The sequence below is a fragment of the Hypomesus transpacificus genome, chromosome 25, assembly GCF_021917145.1.
Source record: "Hypomesus transpacificus isolate Combined female chromosome 25, fHypTra1, whole genome shotgun sequence".
Classification (NCBI taxonomy): domain Eukaryota; kingdom Metazoa; phylum Chordata; class Actinopteri; order Osmeriformes; family Osmeridae; genus Hypomesus; species Hypomesus transpacificus.
Genome location: NC_061084.1, coordinates 1,048,847 through 1,071,389, shown reverse-complemented (window position 1 = coordinate 1,071,389; position 22,543 = coordinate 1,048,847). Strand labels below are relative to the sequence as shown.

Here is a 22,543-nt window from a genome sequence, read left to right as displayed (position 1 = left end):
GTGTGTGTGTGTGTGAGAGCAAAGTGCAATTTCAGCTTCTGAGACTGACCGTCCAATGAAAACCGACGAAGGGTTGCTGCCCTCCCCATGTGGCCAGACTCCAGTCTACGGACACTCCCACTCCTGTTGGAGGGGTGAGAAGCCCGAACGCTCCGCCCAGTCGTGTGTGACTGAGTGTGTGTGAACACATAAGTCTACCGGACGTGGATGTAAAGGTGACGCTCGATCTTGTTTGTCTTTGCACGACATCCATCGTGTGTCGTGGAAGTGTCTCTGCAGATGTGGTCCCACCCTCGTCTCTTTGCAACCTTGTGACGCAAGACTTGAACCTGACTGGAATGTCAAGTCAGTTAGGTGTGATGAATCCGGATGTGTTTGGCCCAGAGTTCTCAGCTGACTGCTTGGGTAGGGGCGGGAACAGTAGTGGGGGGGGGGGGGGGGGGGGGGGTGTTTGCTGTAGGGGGGGGGGGGGGTTAGAGTGTGTAACATTCCTGGGTTTATGAATGCACGCCGGCTTTTCCGGCATTCCCTCGGATCTCACGTGAGTAATGGCAGATGAAGCGGTTGTCCGGAACTGTCCACACTAAGACACGCCAACATACACACTCACACACGCTCAGACACACTGAGCGTACGTTTTGCACCTGAGAATGTGGATCCCCCTTTCATTTATTCTGAATGTTCTTTCTGTTCAAAGAAGTCTTGATATTCTACTGATTTTAATATATTCATTGAACTATCCTGTGGTAATAGTGTGTCTGGCCCAGCAGAGGACTTAGGGGCACAGAGGGATTTGTGGGCGGGACTTCAAAGGGGGTGGGCTTTGGCAGGGACTTACTTATGAATGTGATTATGATGAAACTTTGCTTGAGTCTGTTCTTTCTTTCCCTTTCTTTTTTTCGTATTCATTTGGAGAAAAGAAAAGGAGGGGTGGGTGGGGGGTGGGGGCGGGGGGGGGGGTTTGTATGTCATTTGCACACGTGTAGCTGTCCCATGGCTTAATAAAGACACCCACACTTACAGGCGTTTGTTAACACTGAGCTCCTGGCTGCTGAGCTCACCTGTCGTTCACCTGCTCTTTCTGTTCCTCGCTCGTCCAGAGAGGTGCTGCTCTTTCTGTTCCTCGCTCGACCAGAGAGGTGCTGCTCTTTCTGTTCCTCGCTCGACCAGAGAGGTGCTCCGTCTCACTGCTGAGTTTGATCATCTTGGGGTTATTTTTTCTTTCTGTACATACTATAAATATATATAATAAAACAAATAAAAAATATCAATGTCAATGTTTCGAAGCAGGTCTTTTTTTCCTTTTTTTTTTTTTTTAAGTGTGGCGTGTATTTCCAAGGGTCTCATCAGACTGTTTGATTATGTGCACACGTCTACTTGGGTGTGTAAAGACTAGGCACTCACACACCTCCGTAAACCTGACTCACACACACACACCTCCGTAAACCTGACTCACACACACACACCTCCGTAAACCTGACTCACACACACACACACCTCCGTAAACCTGACTCACATAACTTGAACCTGACACACCTCAGACCTGACACACACACACCTCTGTAAACCTGACTCACACACCTCAAACCTGACACACACACACCTCAAACCTAACACACACACACCTCTGTAAACCTGACTCACACACCTCAAACCTGACACACACACACCTCTGGCTGTCTGCTGGAGGGACCACATGAGGTCACCATCTCCCTCCTGCCTCCCCCAGCCCCCACTGCTTAGCAGCCTGTCATCTCTCTCTCCTGTCCTTGGGATGTACCCCATCTCATCTCCCCATACACCCAGAAATAAACATTCCCATTGAGTAGCCCTGCTCTCTGCTAGAGACGCTCTCTCACTGCATCAGAATACATTACATGGATGGAGGACACCCGGAAGGGAGATCAGGGAGCACAGTCATTCACACTGAATATTGCTGTGGAGGTGGGTTTGTGGTGCAGGGAAATGCAGGCTATTTTCCGCGGGCTAATATAAAGTACTGCAGACATCCCTGGGAGGGCTGGGGATGCAGAGTCGGCAGTTAGACTCTCTCACCACCAAACACAGCGACTGTAAACCTCACAACAGCCTCACACACTGAAATGCAGCAAAGATATTTATGACACCTTCACGATTGGGTCGTAAGAACCCCGGAACTCCGGGTTGTAGGTGTTTGGATTGTGATCGGACTCTGCTCTGTTCAGATTTAGACTTCAGAGAGTTCAGAATGAGGCCACCAGATTGGAGGGAGTGAAATATCCTGCTTAAAATGCGGAATTCTCAACAACCTGACCTGTAAGCGGCATCCGGCTCTGGTCTGCCCTTGTTCCCCTTCGTCCCTCTCATTCTCTTCCTGTCGTCTCCCTCTAGAACCTTCCCCTTGTCTCTCGATCACCCTCTCCTCTGTTTCCCCACCGTCCTCCTTTCTCTCTTCCTCCACTTCCTCCTCTTCTCCTCCCCTTCTGTTTCTCACTAACTGCCCTCATTAACCTTTTTGCTGCCTCTCTTCCCGTCTCTCCCCTCTGTGCCCTTTAGCTCTCTCCCCCTGCCTCTCCCCTCTATGTCTCTCCTCTCTCTTCCTGTCTCTCTCTCTTCTAAACTCCCCCTCCATCTCCCCTCTCCCCAGTTGCATGGTGGCTGCCGGTGACCTTGAGTTATTTATAGCATGGTGCTGCTGCAGACTGGTAGTGGGGGTGTTCGTCAGACACGGAGGAAGAGAGAGAGGGGTTCTCACACACAGGGGCCAAGGAGGACTGAGTGAGTTTCAGGTGCAGGAGTCCGGGCCATGTTTCACAACCCCTCCCCCCTGAGCGTGGGTCCTCTACTCGTCACTTGTGACCTTGAAATCCATCTCACCCTGACGAGCAGGCACCAGACACGGTACATTCCAGTAGGTTCTGGGGCACGTGCATGCCCAAAGCAGCTGAATCACAGGTTTGGGTGGCATTCAGATATTGAATTACACTGCGCTCTCCAGACTGGAGCCCCATAGAACTCCAAGGATCACCAAACACTGCTCAAGGTTTCATTTCAACAGCATTTATTTACACCCCCACCTCCCTCCCCACAGGACAGCTCAATTCCCACTCAACCCACTTCATCTTTTTTGGGGACTTTCCCCACAAGTTAAATTGTCCAACAGTGTTTTCTCCTCAGGCCTTCAACTTTTTCTCTCATCGACAGTCAGTCTTTGTCTTTCTGAGGCCCCACTCCACACCCCCCCGATCACCTCAACCCCCACCCCCACAACCACCCCCGAACACCTCACACAACCAACCCCTCAGTCGACGGGGCCCTGGAAGATGAGTTTGATGTGGCCCTGCTCGCCGGTCAGCCAGGTGCCGCAGAAGGGGCAGGCGGCGTGGAAGGCGTGCGTCCCGTGCGGCAGCGGGATCTGGCTCCACCCCTGCACTGTCTTTTCAGAGCACACATGGCCGCAGGGGCAGAACGCGTGGGTCGGGGGCCCGGCGTCCAGATACAGCCCCCCCTCGCAGCCCAGCCACAGGGGCACGTAGGGCCCCACGCGCCGGCACATGGGGCACTCCCTCTCCCCGGTGCTGGCCGGCGCCGTCCCGCCGGGCCCCGCCGGGCCCTTGTCCTTGCGGTAGCCCCAGTTGTGGTAGCCGTGGACGTGGCCGCAGTTGACGTAGACCCAGGGCTGCTTCTTGTCCACGATCTCCCGCTGAGCCAGGCTGGGGAAGGCCAGGGTGTTGAAGCCCACGGGGCACTGCGGCCGCGCCGCGTTCAGCTCCTGGCGCAGGGACTCCAGCTGCTTGAGGGTGGGCGTGCGCCGGAGGCCCGCCGGGGTGCGCCACAGCAGGGTGGCCCCGCACAGGTCGATGAGGGAGCCGTCCTGGAGGGTGTTGGACTCGTTCTCCACCTGGTGGGGGAGGGGAGAGATTGGGCGAGAGAGACCGATTTAAAGGAAGCGTGTATTAAAGTGGGGGGAGGACAAGAGAGATAGACACAATTACTTTAGCGAAAAGAAATCGGTTTAGGTTCTGACAGCTGCTTTCCGACGTTTTCCTTTCCACATGACGGCATCCTGTCCTATGGCAGACGAGCAAGACTTGAGCTCAGAAACCCTCCCACCTCCTCTTCCTCCTCCTCCTCACCAGTTTCCCCCTCTGCTGGGCCGAGCGGGTCTCCCGCAGGGCGAACACGTTCCCGCACACGGAGATCTCCCGCCACACCCCCGGCGCCGGCTCCTGGACGAAGTCGCCTGCCGGGTGCATCACCAGCACGCCATTGGTGGTCAATCCGTCCATCAAGCCGTCCGACGTCCGCCATTTGGCAGCTCTCTCCTAAGAGACCCGCCCCCACACATAAGCAGACTAGTATCAAGGGAAGTGATGGAGAGGCTGATAAAGAGAGAGGGAGAGAGAAGGAGAGAGAGAGAGAGAGAGAGAGAGAGAGAGAGAGAGAGAGACGGGAGAATAAAACAGCTAACAGGGCTTTTTTTTCGCAATGCTAAATTTAGCCCCTGCAGTGTATAACTGATTACTATACTGGCTAAACTTGAGTACTATACTGGCTAAAGCATTGAGATGCTCACACACACAGAATCACACACACACTCTCACACGCAGTGTGTCAGCCCCTCTTCATGAGCAGTGTCGATGCAACAATTCCAGAATGTACCTGTGGACTAAGCTGTCACGATCGGCAAACAACCCCAAACGTTGTATCAGCCCGCGCACACCTAACGTTTGGAAACCATCTCTCGTTTTTTCTCGTGCTTTCCGCACACCTCCACAACAACAGTGGGCTGCACAGCCTGCCTCTGCGTTCTGCCAAGGACATTCTGTGTGTGCCAGTTCACCGGAGCCCTGCTGAGGTTATTCACTCCGGCGTCGCTCTGACAACAGCTCAGCAGCGAGGATCTGTCATCGTCCTCCTCCTCCTCCTACTGTCCTCTCTCGCTCTTTTCCTGCCATTCTCTCCCTTTCTCGCTGGGTCATTGTCTCCCCCCCCCCCTTCTCTCGCTCTCACTCTCTCAGTATTTTTAGCTGGATGGGGAGAGGCTTGCTCGTTTGACACAGGCCTCGGTGCTTCGCATGGGACATGACGTTATCTGTGTGTATGACTCACTGTGCCCCGCTTGTGTCCCCCCCTCTCCCGGGGGTCGTGTATAATGCATGAGGGACATCTTTCATTACCAAGTGTCACAAGCCTTCAGACGCTCTGCGTGTTTCAGAGCACTACAGTCGTACTTTGTCCTGGGTCACAGCTGGCATTAGCTCTCGCCGCCAGCCTCCTCTTGCCAAGCTCCCCACCACCACCCCCCAAAAAAATCATTACAAATGAAAGTCCTGTGGACGAATACGATATGGCCACCGTGACCTTTTTAATCAGGAGCCGTGGGGAGAGGGAGGTGAGGGGAACTAGCAAGTCTGGAACACTGTGTCTGTCCTTGACCTGGAGTCCCTGACTCACATCGATGAGGAGAGTCTCTGGACTCCTGCCTCGCCTCTCCCCCCCCCCCCCCCCCCCCTTGCCAGTGTAACCCTCCAGGATGTGGAAATGGAGGGTGACGTGTGTGTGTGGGAGGGGGGTTAGGATGAAGGAGAGCCTGCATGCCAGCATGTATCAAAAGCTTACTTCACACGTCAATGGGTGAGCAAACAAACGCCAGCCTGCTCCATGGTGTACTGCACACTTCGTACGGTCTTCCTTTTCAAAAGCGTTGGCGGCTCGGAGACTTTACAGAACTACGAGACACGCACATCATCTACACACCGTCCGCTTCCGTGCTACAAAGCACGAAAGGACGCACACATGACGCAAAGTACACGACCAAACACAGACGACAGGCTGCCACAGCTTGAATCCAGAATTCCACTTTTCTCCTCCGGCGTCTGTGCGGCCTGGCTACACTTCTGTGTTTCTCTGATATGTGTGTTTCTCTGATATGTGTTTCTCTGATATGTGTGTTTCTCTGATATATGTGTTTCTCTGTTGTGTTTCGAATCCATTTCCAAACAGCTCGCTGGTCTCCGGAGCCTGACCAAGCAGAGTCTAGTAGCAGTCCCTGACGTGTGACTTTTGATAATGACCGCTGATAGTCTTATCTCTCTAAACAAAGAGAGTCTTGGTGTCTGGTCTGCTCTGGGCCTGGGCAACGTTCCAGCCGGCAGCTCCCAAAGATGAGGACACTCACTCGAGCAGATGAGTGTGTGGTTCCCCGGGGGGGGGGGGCTCACCTCGCAGAGACTGAGCGTGCAGCTCCGCAACATCACCATGGATTTCCGTTTTATATGCATTTGAGATTATTGCACTGCAGTTGAGATATTATTGTTTTGCCGTGCCTGGTAGCTGAAATGTGGTAATTTTGTACTGTGCCTTATAAATATTGACATTTATGACCACTGCATACTGATAGAACTATATGCACCGCTAGTCCTTGATTTTCGCTGGACTTTTTACAGTGTTTGCACTATGAGTATATAGATTTGGATCAAGTCGACTGCTAAATGAATAATACTGTCAAATGTAATGTACATGTGTAACTGTCACTGTACGTCCACAGATCTCAACTAATCCTATCTTTAAACTGCAGTACAGTACAGGGAATCTAAATGCAATTCAAGGAGCATGATTCATGCTTATACAATCACCATGCAGTCCCCCCCACACTGGTAACACTCCCAAACACACACACACACACAGTATGTCATGTCACACGTTGTGACGTTCATCACAGATATTACATCATCGCCTGGGTGTCTTGGCGCCAGCGTTGTCACTGCCCCAGTTGTCAGGGAAACTGACTCACTCCCTCATTCCGGAAGCTGTTCATGCACGGGTCACTGCCACAAACACACGCACACACACACGTCACACACACACTTCCACCCTAAAGACCCCCCCACCCGACACACACGTGCGCTCCATACTCACCCCCAGGAAGATGTTCTTGGAGGAGTCGAAGCCGGCAGCATAGATGCGTGCTGTGTAGGGGGCGCTACGCTCACACATGATGCGGCACGCATAGCGGGAGATGGTGCTCTGGGCAGACTGTCCTCCTCCTCCTCCTCCTCCTCCTCCTCCCCCCTCTCCGGCCGCCCCCTGGCCTTGCCCCCCACTGCCCCCGCTGCTGCCTGCGGTATCCGTCACCACAAAGTCTATCATGCTCTCCGTGGAGCGCCCGATCTGCGGGGAGCAAGGGAGGGGGGGTCAGTGGAGGATAACAGAGTAGAGCAACGTCGAGCGGAGTAACGATGGAAGTCATTTGAGACAGGAGGAGCTGGTTAAAGGTCCGCAAGTTTGGTGTTCAAATTGCACAAATAATGACATATCTTTTAAAACACCTTCCTTTTTTTCATGTTACTAAAGTTAGTGAGCATTCAATTTGTCAGGAAAGTATGCTTGTTAAGGCATGTTTTCTAGTCTGGTTTTGGGGGCGTGTGGGTTTAATTTATCGCCACCCATAAACAAAGCAGCATGTATGTTTGTTTACTGTAGGGTTGCTACTATGGCGGATGCTAATCAAACTAATTATTATAAAACACGTTTGTTAACAAACCTGGTTGCTGGTAAGACCCTCAGCCATCAAAATCGAAGAAGAAGAACTCGTTGCATGATGGAAATGAAATGACTCGAATTGAACTACCAAACGAAAGCAGAAAACAATGTATCGGATTCACACCACCAAGTGAGCCGTGAAACGTTCTGTGTTGTACTTGGGTAAGTTTAATATTGATTTTCCCCGTTGTATAGGTGTATGAAGGTAAACATGTTTTTTGTTGTTGTTGCGGTTGTGTGCTAAGCATGCAGAGAATTGACAGACGTGCGTTTGCCTTTAGCCAAACTGTTGGCTACCTGAGCTATAACAATTTAAATGCTGATGTCCGTAGTAGATGATTGAGGATGGAATCAACCAGCTATTGTTCCCATCAATTACCTGCCTGTGAGATGTGTGAAAAGGTTTTAAATCTTTCAAGGGGATTGTCTCTGCTAGTTGATTTAAGGGGTGCCAACATTCAAATGAACATGTCTTTTCAATTACTTTCTGTTACAGAAAATGACAAATGACCATGACCTGCTTGAGGATCAATGCCAGCACCTGCCACATTTGTCTTTGTGAAAAGTGTTGGGCAATCATTTTCAGGAAAATAGAAGAATTGACATGACAGCCAGTTGAGTTAGAGAGCAAACAGACAGAGAGACAGACAGGAAAATAGACAGACAGACAGACAGACAGACAGACAGGAAAATAGACAGACAGACAGGGACTGCAGCACAGCACCTCCATCATGTCTTCTGTCTGCAGTAGTTGGGCCTTACATTCATCACAGGGATGAGAGATAGATAGCTGGCATAGACTGTCTGCTCTACCTGACTCCCAATCTCTCCCCCACTCTGTTTTATTCTCTCTGTTTTGTTCTATTTCCTCTCTCTCTCTCTCTCTCTCTCTCTCTCTCTCTCTCTCTCTCTCTCTCTCTCTCTGACTGTCTCTCTCTCTCTCTCCCTCTGTCTTTTTCTGTGTCTCTCTCTCTGTCTCTCTCTCCATCCCAGTCGTCTCATGACTTAGCAGTACTGGGAGCTCTGAGGCGTCAGCTAACAAATGACATTTTTCAGCAGCTGGGACATCTGCTCAACTTGAGGTGTGTGTTGTCGGTTTTTGTGTGAGAGAGGAAGAAAGTGAGTTGGTTTGTATGAGTAAGTGTGTGTGTGTGTGTTGTGCGTGACAGAAAAAGAACTGCGAAAAAATGCTGTCTGCAGCCAGACCAACTGGAGTTCCTTCCTCTCTACAGGATCGCTATGCAGGAGCGAGGAGTCGCAGGACGTGTCCTGTGTAGGGTGACACTGACCTGGAACATGTCTGTGTTGGTGTCATGTGTGTACTCCACGATGACAGAGTGACTTCTGGACAGTGTGTAGGAGATGCTGTGCTGACTTTTGTTGCTGAGAGCCTGTGGAAACACAAAAAAACGGTGACCATGGAGCCCTCACACGCACAGTAGAGCATGCTCATATCCAGCCCGTTTAAAAACGCTTCATGAATCGCCTACCACATCTACTGTAATACTTAGTCATTTTACACAACCCAGTTCACAAAAGATGAAACATTTTGCATTTGTTTGGTTTAAGACTATTAACACCAGTTTAACATCGACTTTTTTTCAGAGGGTGTCTAAATTGCCTTTTTCAAAATTGGTGCCTGTTTCAAAATACATATCTATAGAAAAGCCACTAGTTGTGATACTGTTGATATGACCACTGACCTTTGACACCAGAGGGGTAGCAACATTGTGGATGACATCAGGTTTGACCCCGTTAGCTTTGGGTCTCTTGTAGAGCGCTAGGCGACTTCTTCGGCGACCTTTATCCCCATTGGTCAGAGAACCATTGTGCCTGCTCACATGATCGGGGGAGGGGGGGGATACAGCATTTTGCTTCGTTAATGACATTTGTGTTTATTATAAAGGCCTTGGGTTTTAAATGACTCTTTTAAGCCAGGACCAAAGGATTTGATTGCCATGCCACATTGGGCTCTGACTAGAAGATCACATCCAATATATGATCACTGGCTTCCTTCTGTCTCCCGCAAATGTCATGATTGGATGAGGCCATAAAAATGTCTGCAGCAATATGCTCTCGCCTTCTCTCTCTCCCTCTTAATCACATCGATGGAGAGCGAAGCCATTTTCATAACCCATCTCTGGATAGATCAATACGGGAGAGAGTGAATCAGACACCACGGGGGTTCTCTCTCCACGTCTCAGCGCGTGTAGACGCCTCTCTCGTCTCTGTCGTGGTGTTTTTTTTTTTTTTTTTTGTCTGGTTCCCCGGTGGGTCGGTGTCAGACTGACAGCTTTGTTAAGGAGTCAAATGAACTATTTTGCATGGGGTTGCTGGAACGGAATGATAGCTTTACATCCTAAAGCTTCAGGGTCCTAGAGGCTGTGTCGTTTGGGCAAGGAGAGTGTTGTGGACTTCCTGCTAACGGATACATGACAAAGGCTTTTTAGAGGTGCAGTAGATTATCCGGTCTGTTACATTCCACACACAAGCGTTTAGATTTTCAGATCATACTTTAATGCTATTGTTCCTTTAGGGCACTTTGTTGCTGCGCAGTCTGACACACAACCCCCCCCCCCCCCCCCCCCCCCCCCCCCCCCTACACACACACACGTACACTCTCTCACACACACATAGGAGATGCAAAAAGCATTTAGGCACCAGCCAGCCACAGTGAGTCTCACCCTAAGACGATGAGCTCCCCGTACTTGACTGGCTCCTTGTCCCCCGGGAAGAGGCCTTCGTGGGGCTGGGAGGCCGAGCCCAGAGGGGGCGAGGCCTGGCTCTTGTTGCAAGACGGTCGCAGTTCCAGAGATGGGGGGGGACACAGGGCCTCCGAGCTGCCCTCCAAAACCATGCCCACCGGCCACAACGGGGGCTCACAGCTGGGGGGGGAGAGAGAGGGGAGAGAGAGGGAGAGAGAGAAAGAGAGGGAAGAGAGAGTGAAAGAGAAGGGAGAGAGAGTGATGGAGGGAAGGAGACAAAGCATCAAGGACCAAATCCGAAGTGATCAAAACAGTACAGTCCAGGGTTCACAGCTGCACGCACTCACAAATTCGCCTCTGAATATCCAACAACCCCTGTGGTCAGATCGACTACAGTACAGTAGGCGTGGAGATAGGATTAGCATATCGACTGTGATCCTCCCTTCGTCGTTACTACGAGCTGCCGAGTCATGAAAATAAAACCAACAACAAGCTGAGCTTTGAATTAGTGTCTCCCTGCTATCCTTAGACCTGCGCCCCCCTAAAATAGAACAGCAATCAAATCCAGGAGTGATCCACACAAACGCTCCCCTCACCAGTGTGTGTGCAGTCAGGTTGGTCTACCGTTGCCATTACTCTGCTATAATTGGCGTCCCCCTTTTACGTGACTGAGGCGCTCGCATCTCCTCTGCAGTTCAACGAAATCAACGAAGCACAAGGACAGTATACATGAGATTCAGTAAACAGAAGAGTACATACTGTACATACTTCACAGAGGCAAAAATACAGACGCCTGAATCGATGGCTCCGGTTTGTAACAGTACTGTGTTTCTGATGGACCCAACGGTGATCATTGTTCCAAGGTTAACCGATTGAGGCCTTACATCTGTTGGCAAGCGTGACGGTAGTCTGGTAGCATCCACAAAGGGACAAACAATGGAGCAGACTTCTCCAAAGCTTTTAAAGTTAACAACCAGATAACCATCAATCGACAAGCTGTCGTGTCGGAGATTTCTTAACGAACCCCAGGGGGGCTGCAACCTTTCCCTGAACGCCGTGTCCAAACCCCGGGTGAAGCCAGTTCAACAATATTGGTTTTCATTTCTACTAAAGGTTTATGGCTGTGGCATTTCAGGCTTTCGGCTGGGAAAGGCCCGTCAAATTAAAACCCTTGGCATTAAACAAATTGGACAAAAAATAAGATTTTATGAGAATCGAAAGCAATTGCATAATATCACATGGGTTTAAGGTGGGCGCTTGAAGACCCTAATTTAACAAGCTCTAGATATATAAAATATACAATGAAAGAGTAGAGGAAATGTTCGTTTATCCTTGAGGAGTGGTGTGTTGTATATAGAGGGAGTTTTCAGGTCAATGTTTTGACACGAGCACTTTTGGGAAGGAAAAACACATCTCTAAAAAGCCTGTCTCTGTTGGCAAAGAGATTAAGCCAGGTTTCCTGACAATGTTTAATTCAAAACCCTATTATTAATAAAGAGTGGGCGAGGACACCTACACTGTAGCAAGAACTGAAATTACATCACAGCCTCAGAGTAAATGCTTTGTTCCCTCTTTGGAGAATAAGATAATAGCTTTGGAAACAACACAAACATTTATAATAGGATCTGGAACAACACCCAAATCAAAGCCCCCTTTCCCTAGTGAACACAATATGGCTCAGACCCCAGACAACCTTGGGGTTATACTAGACTGCCTTCAAAGCTCTTCCAAATGAGTACTCAGACAAACAGCATATGAACTACCTTTCCCAGCAGGCAATTGGATCATGATGTGAACATTAGACTGGAGGCCCTCTAATAGATCCCCAAAGAGGAGAATATCCCCTCATGACTACATGATAGGTGACCCGACGGTCGGTTCATGCAGGCAGTCGCCATTTCATTACATCTGCTCCGCTGCTCTGGCTGGATGTGGAGTGGTGGAGGAGGGAGAGTGGACACTGGGGAGCGAGCGGAGGACGGGAGAGAGGCAGGGATGGGAGGGCCTCATGAGTGGAGGAGGAAGAGAGGCAGGGAAGGGAGGGAGGGCCTCATGAGTGGAGGAGGAGGAGGAGGGGACAGAAATAGGAAAACATAGTGGCATGGGTGGATGGAGAAGGAGTGGGAGGACAGGAGGGAGGAGAGGAGTGGGAGGGGAAGAGAGGGGGGGAAAAGACAGGGCTTGGAGGAAAAGAAGAGGTATACAGAGAGAGAGAGAGAGAGAGAGAGAGAGAGAGAGAGAGAGAGAGAGAGAGAGAGAGAGAGAGAGAGAGAGAGAGAGAGAGAGAGAGAGAGAGAGAGAGAGAGAGAGAGAGAGAGAGAGAGAGAGAGAGAGAGAGAGAGAGACGATGCAGACATTGTAGATGTGTGACGGACCCAGAGGAGACACACAAAGCCTCCAGCAGAGACCACATGCAGGCGACAAGAGACTGACCAGGAAGAGGCGAGAGGGGCTGGGAGGAGGCAGAGAGAGGGCGGGGCGAGGGGCCTGGGGTGTATACGCTGCGAGTGTAACTGGGTGTGCGCAGGCGCGCCTGTGCAGGGGCTTGGCAGGGTGATGGATTGCCTGTTCTGGGCCACGCACTTTCTAATCAACCCACAGTCCCATTCTGGGGGTGGAGAGGGGGATGAAAGGAGGGAGGGAACGATAGATAGAAGGGTGGAGATAGAGACACGGAGAGAGAGAGGAGAGAGACAAAGAAAAGCTGCTGTGACAAAGGAGGACAAAGAGAAATGAATTATATATATCACACACACACATTCCATATATATAGACTGCATGGTAGGGCTAGCAGGAATAAACATATTTTACAGAGCCAAGGCGATCAAAGTGGCATTTTACAGGTTAAATGGCCAATATCAGACAGCACAACCAAGTCAACAGTTTCATCGATAATGCTTTTGTTTTTACAAACAAAATTCATCCTCCTCCAGTAGCCTCCACGTGAACTACACTCCATCCCTCTATCCACTCCCTCCATTGTCTCTTCTGCAGGGGAAGGGTGTGTGTGTGTGTGTGGAGTGTTTGTGTGTGGAGCGTGTGGGTGAGGAGAGGAACAAAGAAAGAAAGAGTGAGGGGGAGAGAGAAAGAAAGAGAGTGAGGCAACTCTTCTATCTCTACCCAGTGCCACAAATGAACAGAGAGCTAAATATACACACCAGGAAATGGTCTCCAGAATAAATTATGAGTTCCTGACAACATGATCATCATTTCCCCCCCCATTTCAACCATTTAAGGATTTCTTGTAATCTGCACTCCAGTTTTCAGATGGTCGACTATAAACTAGATGGCTGGAGGTGCTCATTCAATTACAGTTTGGGACAAATCATCATGTCTGAATTATTGTTTGTATCCCACTTGCCTGTAGTAGTCAGTGTTATTGTTATCTGAGATTTTTCTTTTCGTGTGCTGAATGTCAATGATCACACACTGTTTAGAGCTCCATAGAATATAGTCTCTTAGACACAAAACAAGCAGGTAATTACAACAGAGCCCCAAGATGCTACATCAGAATATGTTTTAACTAAGAAAAGCAGTAATTAACGTGTTACATTCTATATTCTATCAGATCAATGTCAAAGATGTATGTCTACACTATACAATACTACACAATTGGTTGCCTATATATTTGTCCCTGCCAATGCTACCAACAAAGTTTTGTAAAACAACCACTGTGATCTTCATGAAACTGCGCTGCATAGTACCTTTTGTTCAAAGTGAACCCTCTGGTTCTAGATAGAGCTATTTCAGATCCAGTTCCTGACCTGGAAACAGAACTTTATATGTAAAAGCTTCTTTCTTTTCAAGTCGTAGGTGGCTATTTCTAGCCCCTTATTGGACAGAGAGGTCCACTATGGTTGAATGTGACCCTATTATTAGAACAGACAGAGCCTCATAGCTCCCATGGCCCAGCCCACCTGGGTGTCTGTGAACAACGATGTGTGTGCGTGTTTGTGTGTGTGTGTGGTAGGGCTACAGTGATGGAGTGAGTATCCTGCAGTCCTGTCTGGCCTTGCTGGACCTGTCTGGTTGGACTAAGTGGAAGGCGAGAGGATGTTTAGAGCAGTGGTTCTCAAAGTGGGGTCCGCGAACCATAGCCAAGGGGTCGGCAAAATCATTTACATTATAACATTGGAAAATTGTGCTGTATCATTAAAAAGTAAAACAAATATTATAATCTACAGATGGGGACCATTTGCACCAATAAAACAAGCATATTGTGTCCAGGTAAGAGCACAAAGGGTATGCTGAATGGGTGTTACAATTATGGGGGGGTCCTTGGAAAATGTTCACCCCTGTAAGGGGTCCCTCGTCCCAAAAGATTTGAGAACCCCTGGTTTAGAGGGTGATGGATAGATGGAGAGAGGATATATGTAGTGAGAATGGAGGTATAGTGGAGGGAGGATGATTGGAGAGGATAGAGGGGACAGAGGGAGGATGGAGAGAGGACAAATGAAAAACCTTTGAGTGATTTGAGAAGATTTCAGAAGGCAACTCTTTCATAGGGCTATACTATTTATTCAATATTTGTCTCAGTAAGAGGCGTGCTTGTTCTGTGTATGCCATGCAGGCCTAGGATACTGTACAAACACTTTAAAATGGATGAACCACTTCCTGTCAGTGCCAGCCCCTCCTCCCCGGTTGACCCCTTTGGCACTAGAGAAGACACACAGGTGGGCTGCTTTGTTACCTCACAGGATCCATTACCAAACACACTCCAAGAAACAGTCTGACTCATCTTCATTTCTCTTGCCCTGCCTCTCCTCCTTTGCTCTTTTATTATTTATCTCGCTTCATAATTATCGCTCTTTCTTGCCTTCCGTCTCCCTCCATCTTCCCCTCCATCCCTCCTTTCCTATCTTCCTCCCTGTAACCTTCGTGTCACAGATGCCCAGAGGCCTGTATGAGTAAGCATCCATCATGCAGGCTTAAGCTGTAAAACTGCAGACAGCCCCTTTAATAATTCTCATCATTATCAGGTCTGAGTGAGATTCATATTAGTTTTGGGGGGTTTGTGAGTTGAGTAGTCGTCATTATTATTGTCTGTTTGCTCTTTGGTGTTATGTACTAGGAGAGATAGAGCGGGAGCGTGCGTGCGAGATAGATGAAAACAAAACAGACAGGTTCCCAGTAGGCGGGTAATAGTCAGAGAGAATCCAGTCGGAATCCCAGCACGGCCCTTTACAAGCACAGCAAGTCCCCATCTCAGAGAACTCAGGGCAAGACAGACGTTGTTAAGGAGTCTCTTGAGGATGCTTTCAAATATGTTTGTTCACACCAATGACATATCTTGACACAAACCAATTTTAAGAATACCTCTTCAAATTACAACACTAAATCTTATTAACCTCTTGTTGATACGCAATCTTGTATTTTCTGACCCCTAAAAAATACCCAAACAGACATATAGGCCAGTAAGCACTTGACGTTTGATATCCTGAGCTCAAAGTAGGCCTATGCTTGAGTTTGAGCCATCTACCCTCATCATCATCATCATCCACATCATCACGGGTAACAACTGCCTCCCCAAATAAAACCAGTTAGTAAGACAGAATACATTTTTTTTTTATCACAGAAAAGCAGCATCCAACAAGATACAATTGTATATAGTGCTAAATTTGTCTTATCGCTTGACTGCTTACAGCATAATCATGGCTGTTTCTGCCCTATGACTTCAACTTGCAGATTGCAGCGGATTGCGTCTCCCAGTGCCAGTGTAGAGGCGGTTGCTTGATCGCTATCCAAGAAGACGCAGTCGATATAGGCCTTGTCAGATTGCCTACAACATACCACATGGAGAAATAACATATTCCATATTGGTATAAATAACGTGTTTAAATAACAGCTTTATAATTCCGTTTAATGCCGATAAAACTATGGGATCAAAATGCTATTATGGCAGGCAATTATAAAGCAGTGTTTATAGCGTGTTTATGTGCTTAATTAGCATAACAGCATTTAAAGGTACATAGGGCCTACTGAACGATAGTTGTTTTTCTAAAGCGTTTCACCTCCACAGCACAACGTGCGAGGCAAGGGAGTATAGGCTACACAAGGGAATCCACTGCACAGAAAATAAATACTACAATGTAAGACATCATCACAAACCCAAGCACACGCACAGACTTCTTGCAGGCTATTCCTGACATGACTGCAATATACGAAGAATAAACATACAGACAAGCCAGACCAAGATCACTCTCTTGCGTGTTCAGCATCAACAGTGTTGTACAATAATTGGACAGGTAGACGGTTCAATAAATACCCGCTGATGTTTGCCGACGGAGGTTGTAATTCCCTTGAGTTGTCAATCCCCGTATGGCCTCAAAATTGGGCTCCGTTCTGTTAAAACACCACCTGCGAATGCAAGTTTGAGGGAACAACCATATGACCGATCAGTCTGCATCGCCTCTCCGTTGTCATAGGGTACATTGGAGACTGCGAGATGCTCATTCCTACAGGAGACTAGTCGTGGTCCAGACACCCCGTTGTTACGCCCATCTCCCTCTAGCGCTCTCCTTAAAAAAACAAAAAACAGTGGAGTCACACTGATCTACCGTTGGCCACATGAATGCTTCTCCGCGGTTGGTCAGGATTCCGTGATTCTTGCGTAAGCCCGCCTTCAGATTCCCACAAAGTACTGGCTCCGCCTACATGATCCCGCCTACGCCCGTGACGCTTTGTTTCCGTACAGTAATGGGCTACAGTATGAAAAGATATATAGGTACCAAACAGTGGTTTGTGAATAGCCAACAATATGCTATCTATGTATTCATACAAAGGCATCACCAGGTTGTGTAACAGTTGTATCGTAGTTCTTAGTAAACTGCCACTGGAGTGGAGAGACAGAATTGAGATGTTGCCTATAAATTAAAAGTATTTTAAATTAGGCCAATAAAAGCAGCATTATATCAGTAGCCCACACACGTATCATACACATAGTAGGAATACAACATTATAATATGCATGATAACTAAAATTATATATATTTACCACTCTGGAGCAATAACGCTCTTGCACACAATTATAATGGCGTTGGCAACAATAAAACCAGCCAGTAGCATTTAAAGGTGTAGGTCAGCGCCTGACGCCACGCAATGACGTCAAAACACAGCGCCAGGAATATATGTTTAGTGGACTGTCAGCGTCAAATAATTTTGCACAGCTTGCTTAAAGAACAGTTTTCACTAAGTGTCTAAAGATTTAACACAACACTAACTAATATCTTCGTGTAGACCCTCCGCCATGGTAGAGGATGACGATTTAACGCCAAATCTTGTGTCCAAGCCGATGAGCAGCAATGGCGAGTTTGTGCCTCCTGACGGATTGTGCTGGGTATCAATTCTGTCCTGTTTGCTGCTCGCCTGCTCCTATGTTGGGAGTTTATACGTATGGAGAAGTGATCTGCCCAGGTAAGCCTTTTAAACCATACTTTCTTGGCCATTCGCAGCCCCTCGGCTTAGCAGGCTATTTTAAGCTTTCTAGCTTGCATAGCTAATACGGAAGCGGCATGCTCTAGCACCTACTGGCTCAGGTTACCAGGACGACATTAAGATATACTAGTTGGCTAACTAAATGCATTGCATTGCTAGGTTAACCAAACGAACCTAACTAGCCGTATTTCATCGGTTTCCTCAGTAAAAGGGGGTTTGTTTACAAATTGCCACATTGACACGTGTGCCTGTGATCCATCACGTGCAACTGTGTCTGTGTGTGCTCGTGCAGGGACCACCCAGCCGTGATAAAACGACGCTTCACAAGTGTCCTGATCGTGTCCGCTCTGTCGCCAGTCTTTGTATGGGCATGGAAGGAATACACGGGCATCAGTGTGAGTATGAGTGACTGTGACATAATGAACGGACCACTTCAGAGTTTCTGTTCTCATCTCCAGATGGACTATGCACTCATTGCGCAATCACTTCCGGTTTGCCATGTAGACGTGACGTCTTCAGCCTGTCTACTGATCTGTGCTTCAGGGCATCAACGATGGGAGCCTATTACTATCTATAGTTGTTTATAAGAAGCTCTGAACGTTTTCATATAAAAATAAATCTATGACATAATGCCAAGGTGAACATGACTGAAATGTGTCCCTCCATCTCCAGCCTGGCCCATCATTACTGGCCCTGATGGGGGTCCGCTTTGAGGGTCTTCTCCCTGCCATCGTGCTGCCTCTTCTGCTCACCATGGTAACACACACCACTCCACTACCACATCAGTACTCAGATAGATAGGTTGATATAGTAGATTGATATACCGTATGTTGAGTACAGAATAATAACTAACGTGTGACATGAGGTGCCGGGAATATAGATGGATTGTTGCCATGAACTCTTTTCACAACTGCAATATGTACATCTTGAGATAAGAGTATGGGTGTTTGTGTCGCTAGGTGCTGTTCCTTGGGCCTCTCATCCAGCTGGTTATGGACTGTCCCTGGGGCTTCATGGATGGGATACGAGTGGCCTTAGGTAACTGGACACACACACACACACACAAACACGGGTGTACAAACAGTACTGTACTACTAATAAGCCCCATCTGCTTTCTCTGTTCCTCCTTCTGTCTTTCTCTCTCCCTTCCTCTTCCCGCTCTCCTCCCTCGGGCTCTCCTCCTGCTCCTCTTCCTTCCTCCTCCCCCTGCCCGCCTCCTCCTCCCTCTCCACCGGCTCTCCTCCCCGCTCCCCTACAGACCCTTGTTTCTGGGCCCTGTGTCTGAGTGACATGCGCTGGCTGAGGAACCAGGTGGTGGCTCCTCTCACGGAGGAGCTGGTGTTCCGAGCCTGCATGCTGCCCATGCTGGTGCCCTGTGCCGGCCCCTCCACCGCCATCTTCACCTGCCCGCTCTTCTTCGGAGTGGGTGAGTCTGTCCGTCCCAATCCAGCACTCTGTAGCGGAGGTCGCAAATGAAAGTTGCAAAACGGATATCCTCCTTCAGAAGGAGTTGTTTTGCACTTTTGGGGTCTGAGCGTCAGTGTGTTGATTACAATTACAATTAGTCATTTTAGCAGACGCTCTTATCCAGAGCGACTTACAGTAAGTACAGGGACATTCCCCCCGAGACAAGTAGGGTGAAGTGCCTTGCCCAAGGACACAACGTCATTTGGCTCGGCCGGGAATCGAACTGGCGACCTTCAGATTACCAGCCCGATTCCCTCACCGTTCAGCCACCTAACTCCCCGATGTTTGATGTTGATGTTTGCTGTGTCGTTGTGTTGTGTTTTGCAGCCCACTTTCATCACGTGATAGAGCTGCTACGCTTCAGGCAAGGAACCGTGTCTGGGATCTTTCTGTCTGCAGGTACGGAAGGAACCTTCCTAACGCCTCTGTCTTCTGTGTACGCCATCTGGGCTTTCAGGTCTCAGCCCTTTAGGGTCTCACAGCTGAGAGCCATCTGAAGGACTGCCGACTGAGTTTTGTGTTTGACGTTGCAGCGTTCCAGTTCTCCTACACGGCCATCTTTGGAGCCTATACCGCCTTCATCTTCATCAGAACAGGTCAGGGTGTCTCCCTTCCGTGTTTCGTGTTGTCCCCCAGTGTGCTATGCCAACGAGCTGTCCCTCTGTGTAGGACCTAGTCCTGTTTTCTGTTGTCCCCCAGTGTGCTATGCCAACGAGCTGTCCGTCTGAGTAGGACCTAGTCCTGTTTTCTGTTGTCCCCCAGTGTGCTATGCTAAATACCGGTCCTCCTGTGTCCTCAGGTCACCTGGTGGGCCCCGTGCTGTGTCACTCCTTCTGTAACTACATGGGCTTCCCCGCCCTGGGCACGGCCCTGGAGCACCAACACCGCCTCACCGTGCTCAGCTGCTACGTCTTAGGCGTCCTCTTCTTCCTCCTCCTCCTCTTCCCGATGACCGACCCCCTCTTCTACGGCCTCCCCACCCCTGTCTGCACCCTGTCGGCCTCCTCTGGCTCCCCCTGCTCCTGAGCCAAACTTGAAAATGACGTGACAACCCCTCTACATGCAATGGAAGGTTCCAGCACATTCACCTAGCCTGAATGGAGGGGCGGTCCAAATGGGATTAGGAATAGGGGTGTCCTCTGGGGTTTGTGTTGTCAGGTTAGCTATGGACAGTCAGGACTGCAGGAGTTCTAGCTGACTGCTGCTAAAGGCAGCAGGTGTATCAGGTGGCCATGTCCCATGTTCAGGTCACATTGACCTCTTAGTAAGTCAAGATGTGGTCTTAGTGCTCAACAGGGGGTGATATTATCAGGCCAAGGTGTCAGTGTAACCCATAGTCAAATAAGTCTGTGTTTTATAGAAATGTTCTGTTAGATGCTGAAACAACAAGTTATTTATATCCATCCGCATGTTTCTGTACTCATGGTGTTTTCTGGCGCAGTTAGGTGTTGGTTTCTAGGCCTGAGGGGATTCTTATAGTGGGCATGCATACACTGTACATTTTGCTGATTATTCTTTTCCCTCTGGATCGTTTCCCCTCCCCGGCGGCACAATTCTCCTCTTCTTCAGTCGGTTCCACAAGCTGGCCTCCCAGTCTTGCTCACCTACCTGCCAAGTGGTTGCTTATATAACATCACTTGAATATGTTCTTAAGCTACCTTCAACAGTTTCTCATTCCTTTTAACTATTCCAAATAACATGCAGATAGTGGCCTGTAATCACAAATCCAACATTACTGTTACCTGTTCACTGCACCATGCTTTCCATTCATTTTATGCCCTGAGTAGTGTACGTTCTTGCAAGAATGTGCACTCGACACACAAAGGCATAGGGTGCTATATCAAAACCATGACCTACAGATCTCCATTCCACAGTACTCCTTTTTTGCTTTAGCTGCCTTTTGACGAGAGCTTTTGGAGGGGAAATGCTAAAGAAAGGGGCCCGTTGAGCCCCTGTGAATCCCTAACGCTCAGGTGCAGGTCCACGCGCGTGTGGGAACGACGCGCTCGAACCCCTTACTCTCCATGCTGCTACGTGACGCCACACGGACGTCACAAACGTCTTGGTCGCGTTCGCCACTCGTGCGCGCGGCGAGCTGAACTGGTCGTGAGACGGCGTGCACCGTACGGCCCGTGTTCCCGGTGTGCTCTCGCTGTCAGAGCACTTCTGCTTTTCTGCCCTCTGAGGTCACGGAATATGACGTTTGGTCTCGTTGTGGCGGACATGCTATAGAGGATTTGTTATTTATTTGGCTACTGAGCTGGAGTCCGTGGCACCCAGTGTTGCAGGGTAATTGGATCGTTTGTAGTTGTGCTCCACATGTAAGATCGTCAGTTTGAACACAACCGATGTCAGGGAAAGATGACAGATGTTTTCTCGCTTAAGAACATATGAACTAGAACTTGTAGAAATAGCTATTGACCAGAAGTGAAGTGTAGGTTGAAACTAGATTGGTTGACTCTCACTGAATGTATGTGAATGTGATGTCAAAGTAGGTTGAGTCATTGCTTGAACAGTATGCAAATGTTTTATGTACTGTTTGTTCCTTTGAGTTATCAGCATGAATTCTCACTGTTTGCCAGTGTCTATATATGTCTATTTTGAAGGAGGGACAATGACATCTTTAGCAATAACTTTACTGATGGAAATGGACCAAATCAGGGAATTTCTTCAGTGCAGAGCTGAAATATAGATAGAAAACAATGCCCATTGTTGTGAAGAGTGGACGTATTTATTGCCAAGAGTTGGCATCAGTAGAAGTGCTGTGCCAGTATTTCAAATGTTTAGTTCAATTATATGTAATAGATATAGTATTTGGCCCTTTTTGGGGGGAATTCCAAGAATGACATCTTACCGACACAGTACTGTACCTATCTAAAAAGTACGATAGGGGGCGCCAAAGTACTTTAGCTGGACAGTTTTAATGTTGAGTGTTCAGGAGCTCATCAGTCAGTTTATTAGTTTCCTGACATTAGCCATTCATCACTTTGAAACCAATCAACGTTTCCTCGTCTTCTCTCCCTCGTTTGACTAGATTACGTCCCATCCCGATAGAAAAGATGGATGTTGAGCAGCAAACATTCAATCCTCCAAAATTTCAGTCTCTTGAGTATTCTCTCTGAAGATCCTGATTGCCCTTCCGTCACTGTGACTCACATCTTCTGAATTCCAACTGTTTCCTGCCTCTGGCGTCGGCTCCTGGGCGCCATTTTAGATGGAGCCATTGGCTGCTGTGGATGTGCACCTCTCTGCTGAAGGAGGAGAGATTACAAACACTCTTTCTCCTCCATCACTACCTGTCTGGTGTCTTACAGTTCACCACCCTTGTGAGCAGTGTGGATTTGTTAGAGGGGAGCAAATCCATCGACAATTGTTGAATGAATGAATGAATCCCCCTAATAATTCTGTCCCCAC

At 48.7% G+C, this 22,543-nt stretch overlaps 2 protein-coding genes and 1 long non-coding RNA gene across 8 annotated transcripts; 2 read left to right on the top strand and 1 right to left on the bottom strand.

The window, feature by feature from the left end:
- The first annotated feature begins 449 nt into the window (after positions 1-449).
- Positions 450-1,277, top strand: LOC124486957. The gene is made up of 2 exons (XR_006958318.1): positions 450-1,104; positions 1,140-1,277. It is a non-coding gene; the product is annotated as an uncharacterized LOC124486957 (long non-coding RNA).
- Positions 1,278-3,261: 1,984 nt separating this feature from the next.
- Positions 3,262-17,305, bottom strand: peli3 (pellino E3 ubiquitin protein ligase family member 3). 6 transcript variants are annotated; one of them, XM_047049055.1, is made up of 10 exons: positions 17,223-17,291; positions 16,689-16,747; positions 16,495-16,586; positions 15,872-16,008; positions 10,209-10,409; positions 9,228-9,357; positions 8,814-8,915; positions 6,901-7,152; positions 4,116-4,304; positions 3,262-3,880 (listed from the first exon to the last, which is right to left on the bottom strand). In XM_047049055.1, exons 4-10 carry the CDS (start codon positions 15,880-15,882, stop codon positions 3,281-3,283), a joined length of 1,485 nt encoding a protein of 494 aa, XP_046905011.1. In that variant the 5' UTR covers positions 15,883-16,008; positions 16,495-16,586; positions 16,689-16,747; positions 17,223-17,291; the 3' UTR covers positions 3,262-3,280. The 6 variants fall into 6 exon arrangements, with proteins under 6 accessions (XP_046905011.1, XP_046905009.1, XP_046905010.1 ...); XM_047049053.1 differs by lacking the exon at positions 16,689-16,747 and adding an exon at positions 16,787-16,930 and having other exon boundaries at positions 17,223-17,287; XM_047049054.1 differs by lacking the exon at positions 16,689-16,747 and adding an exon at positions 16,787-17,092 and having other exon boundaries at positions 17,223-17,263.
- A 22-nt stretch (positions 17,306-17,327) lies between these two features.
- On the top strand, positions 17,328-20,654 carry rce1a (Ras converting CAAX endopeptidase 1a). Its single transcript, XM_047049058.1, has 8 exons — positions 17,328-17,641; positions 17,955-18,057; positions 18,335-18,418; positions 18,622-18,700; positions 18,921-19,088; positions 19,457-19,528; positions 19,663-19,725; positions 19,929-20,654. Exons 1-8 carry the CDS (start codon positions 17,475-17,477, stop codon positions 20,153-20,155), a joined length of 963 nt encoding a protein of 320 aa, XP_046905014.1. The 5' UTR covers positions 17,328-17,474; the 3' UTR covers positions 20,156-20,654.
- The last annotated feature ends 1,889 nt before the right edge of the window (positions 20,655-22,543 follow it).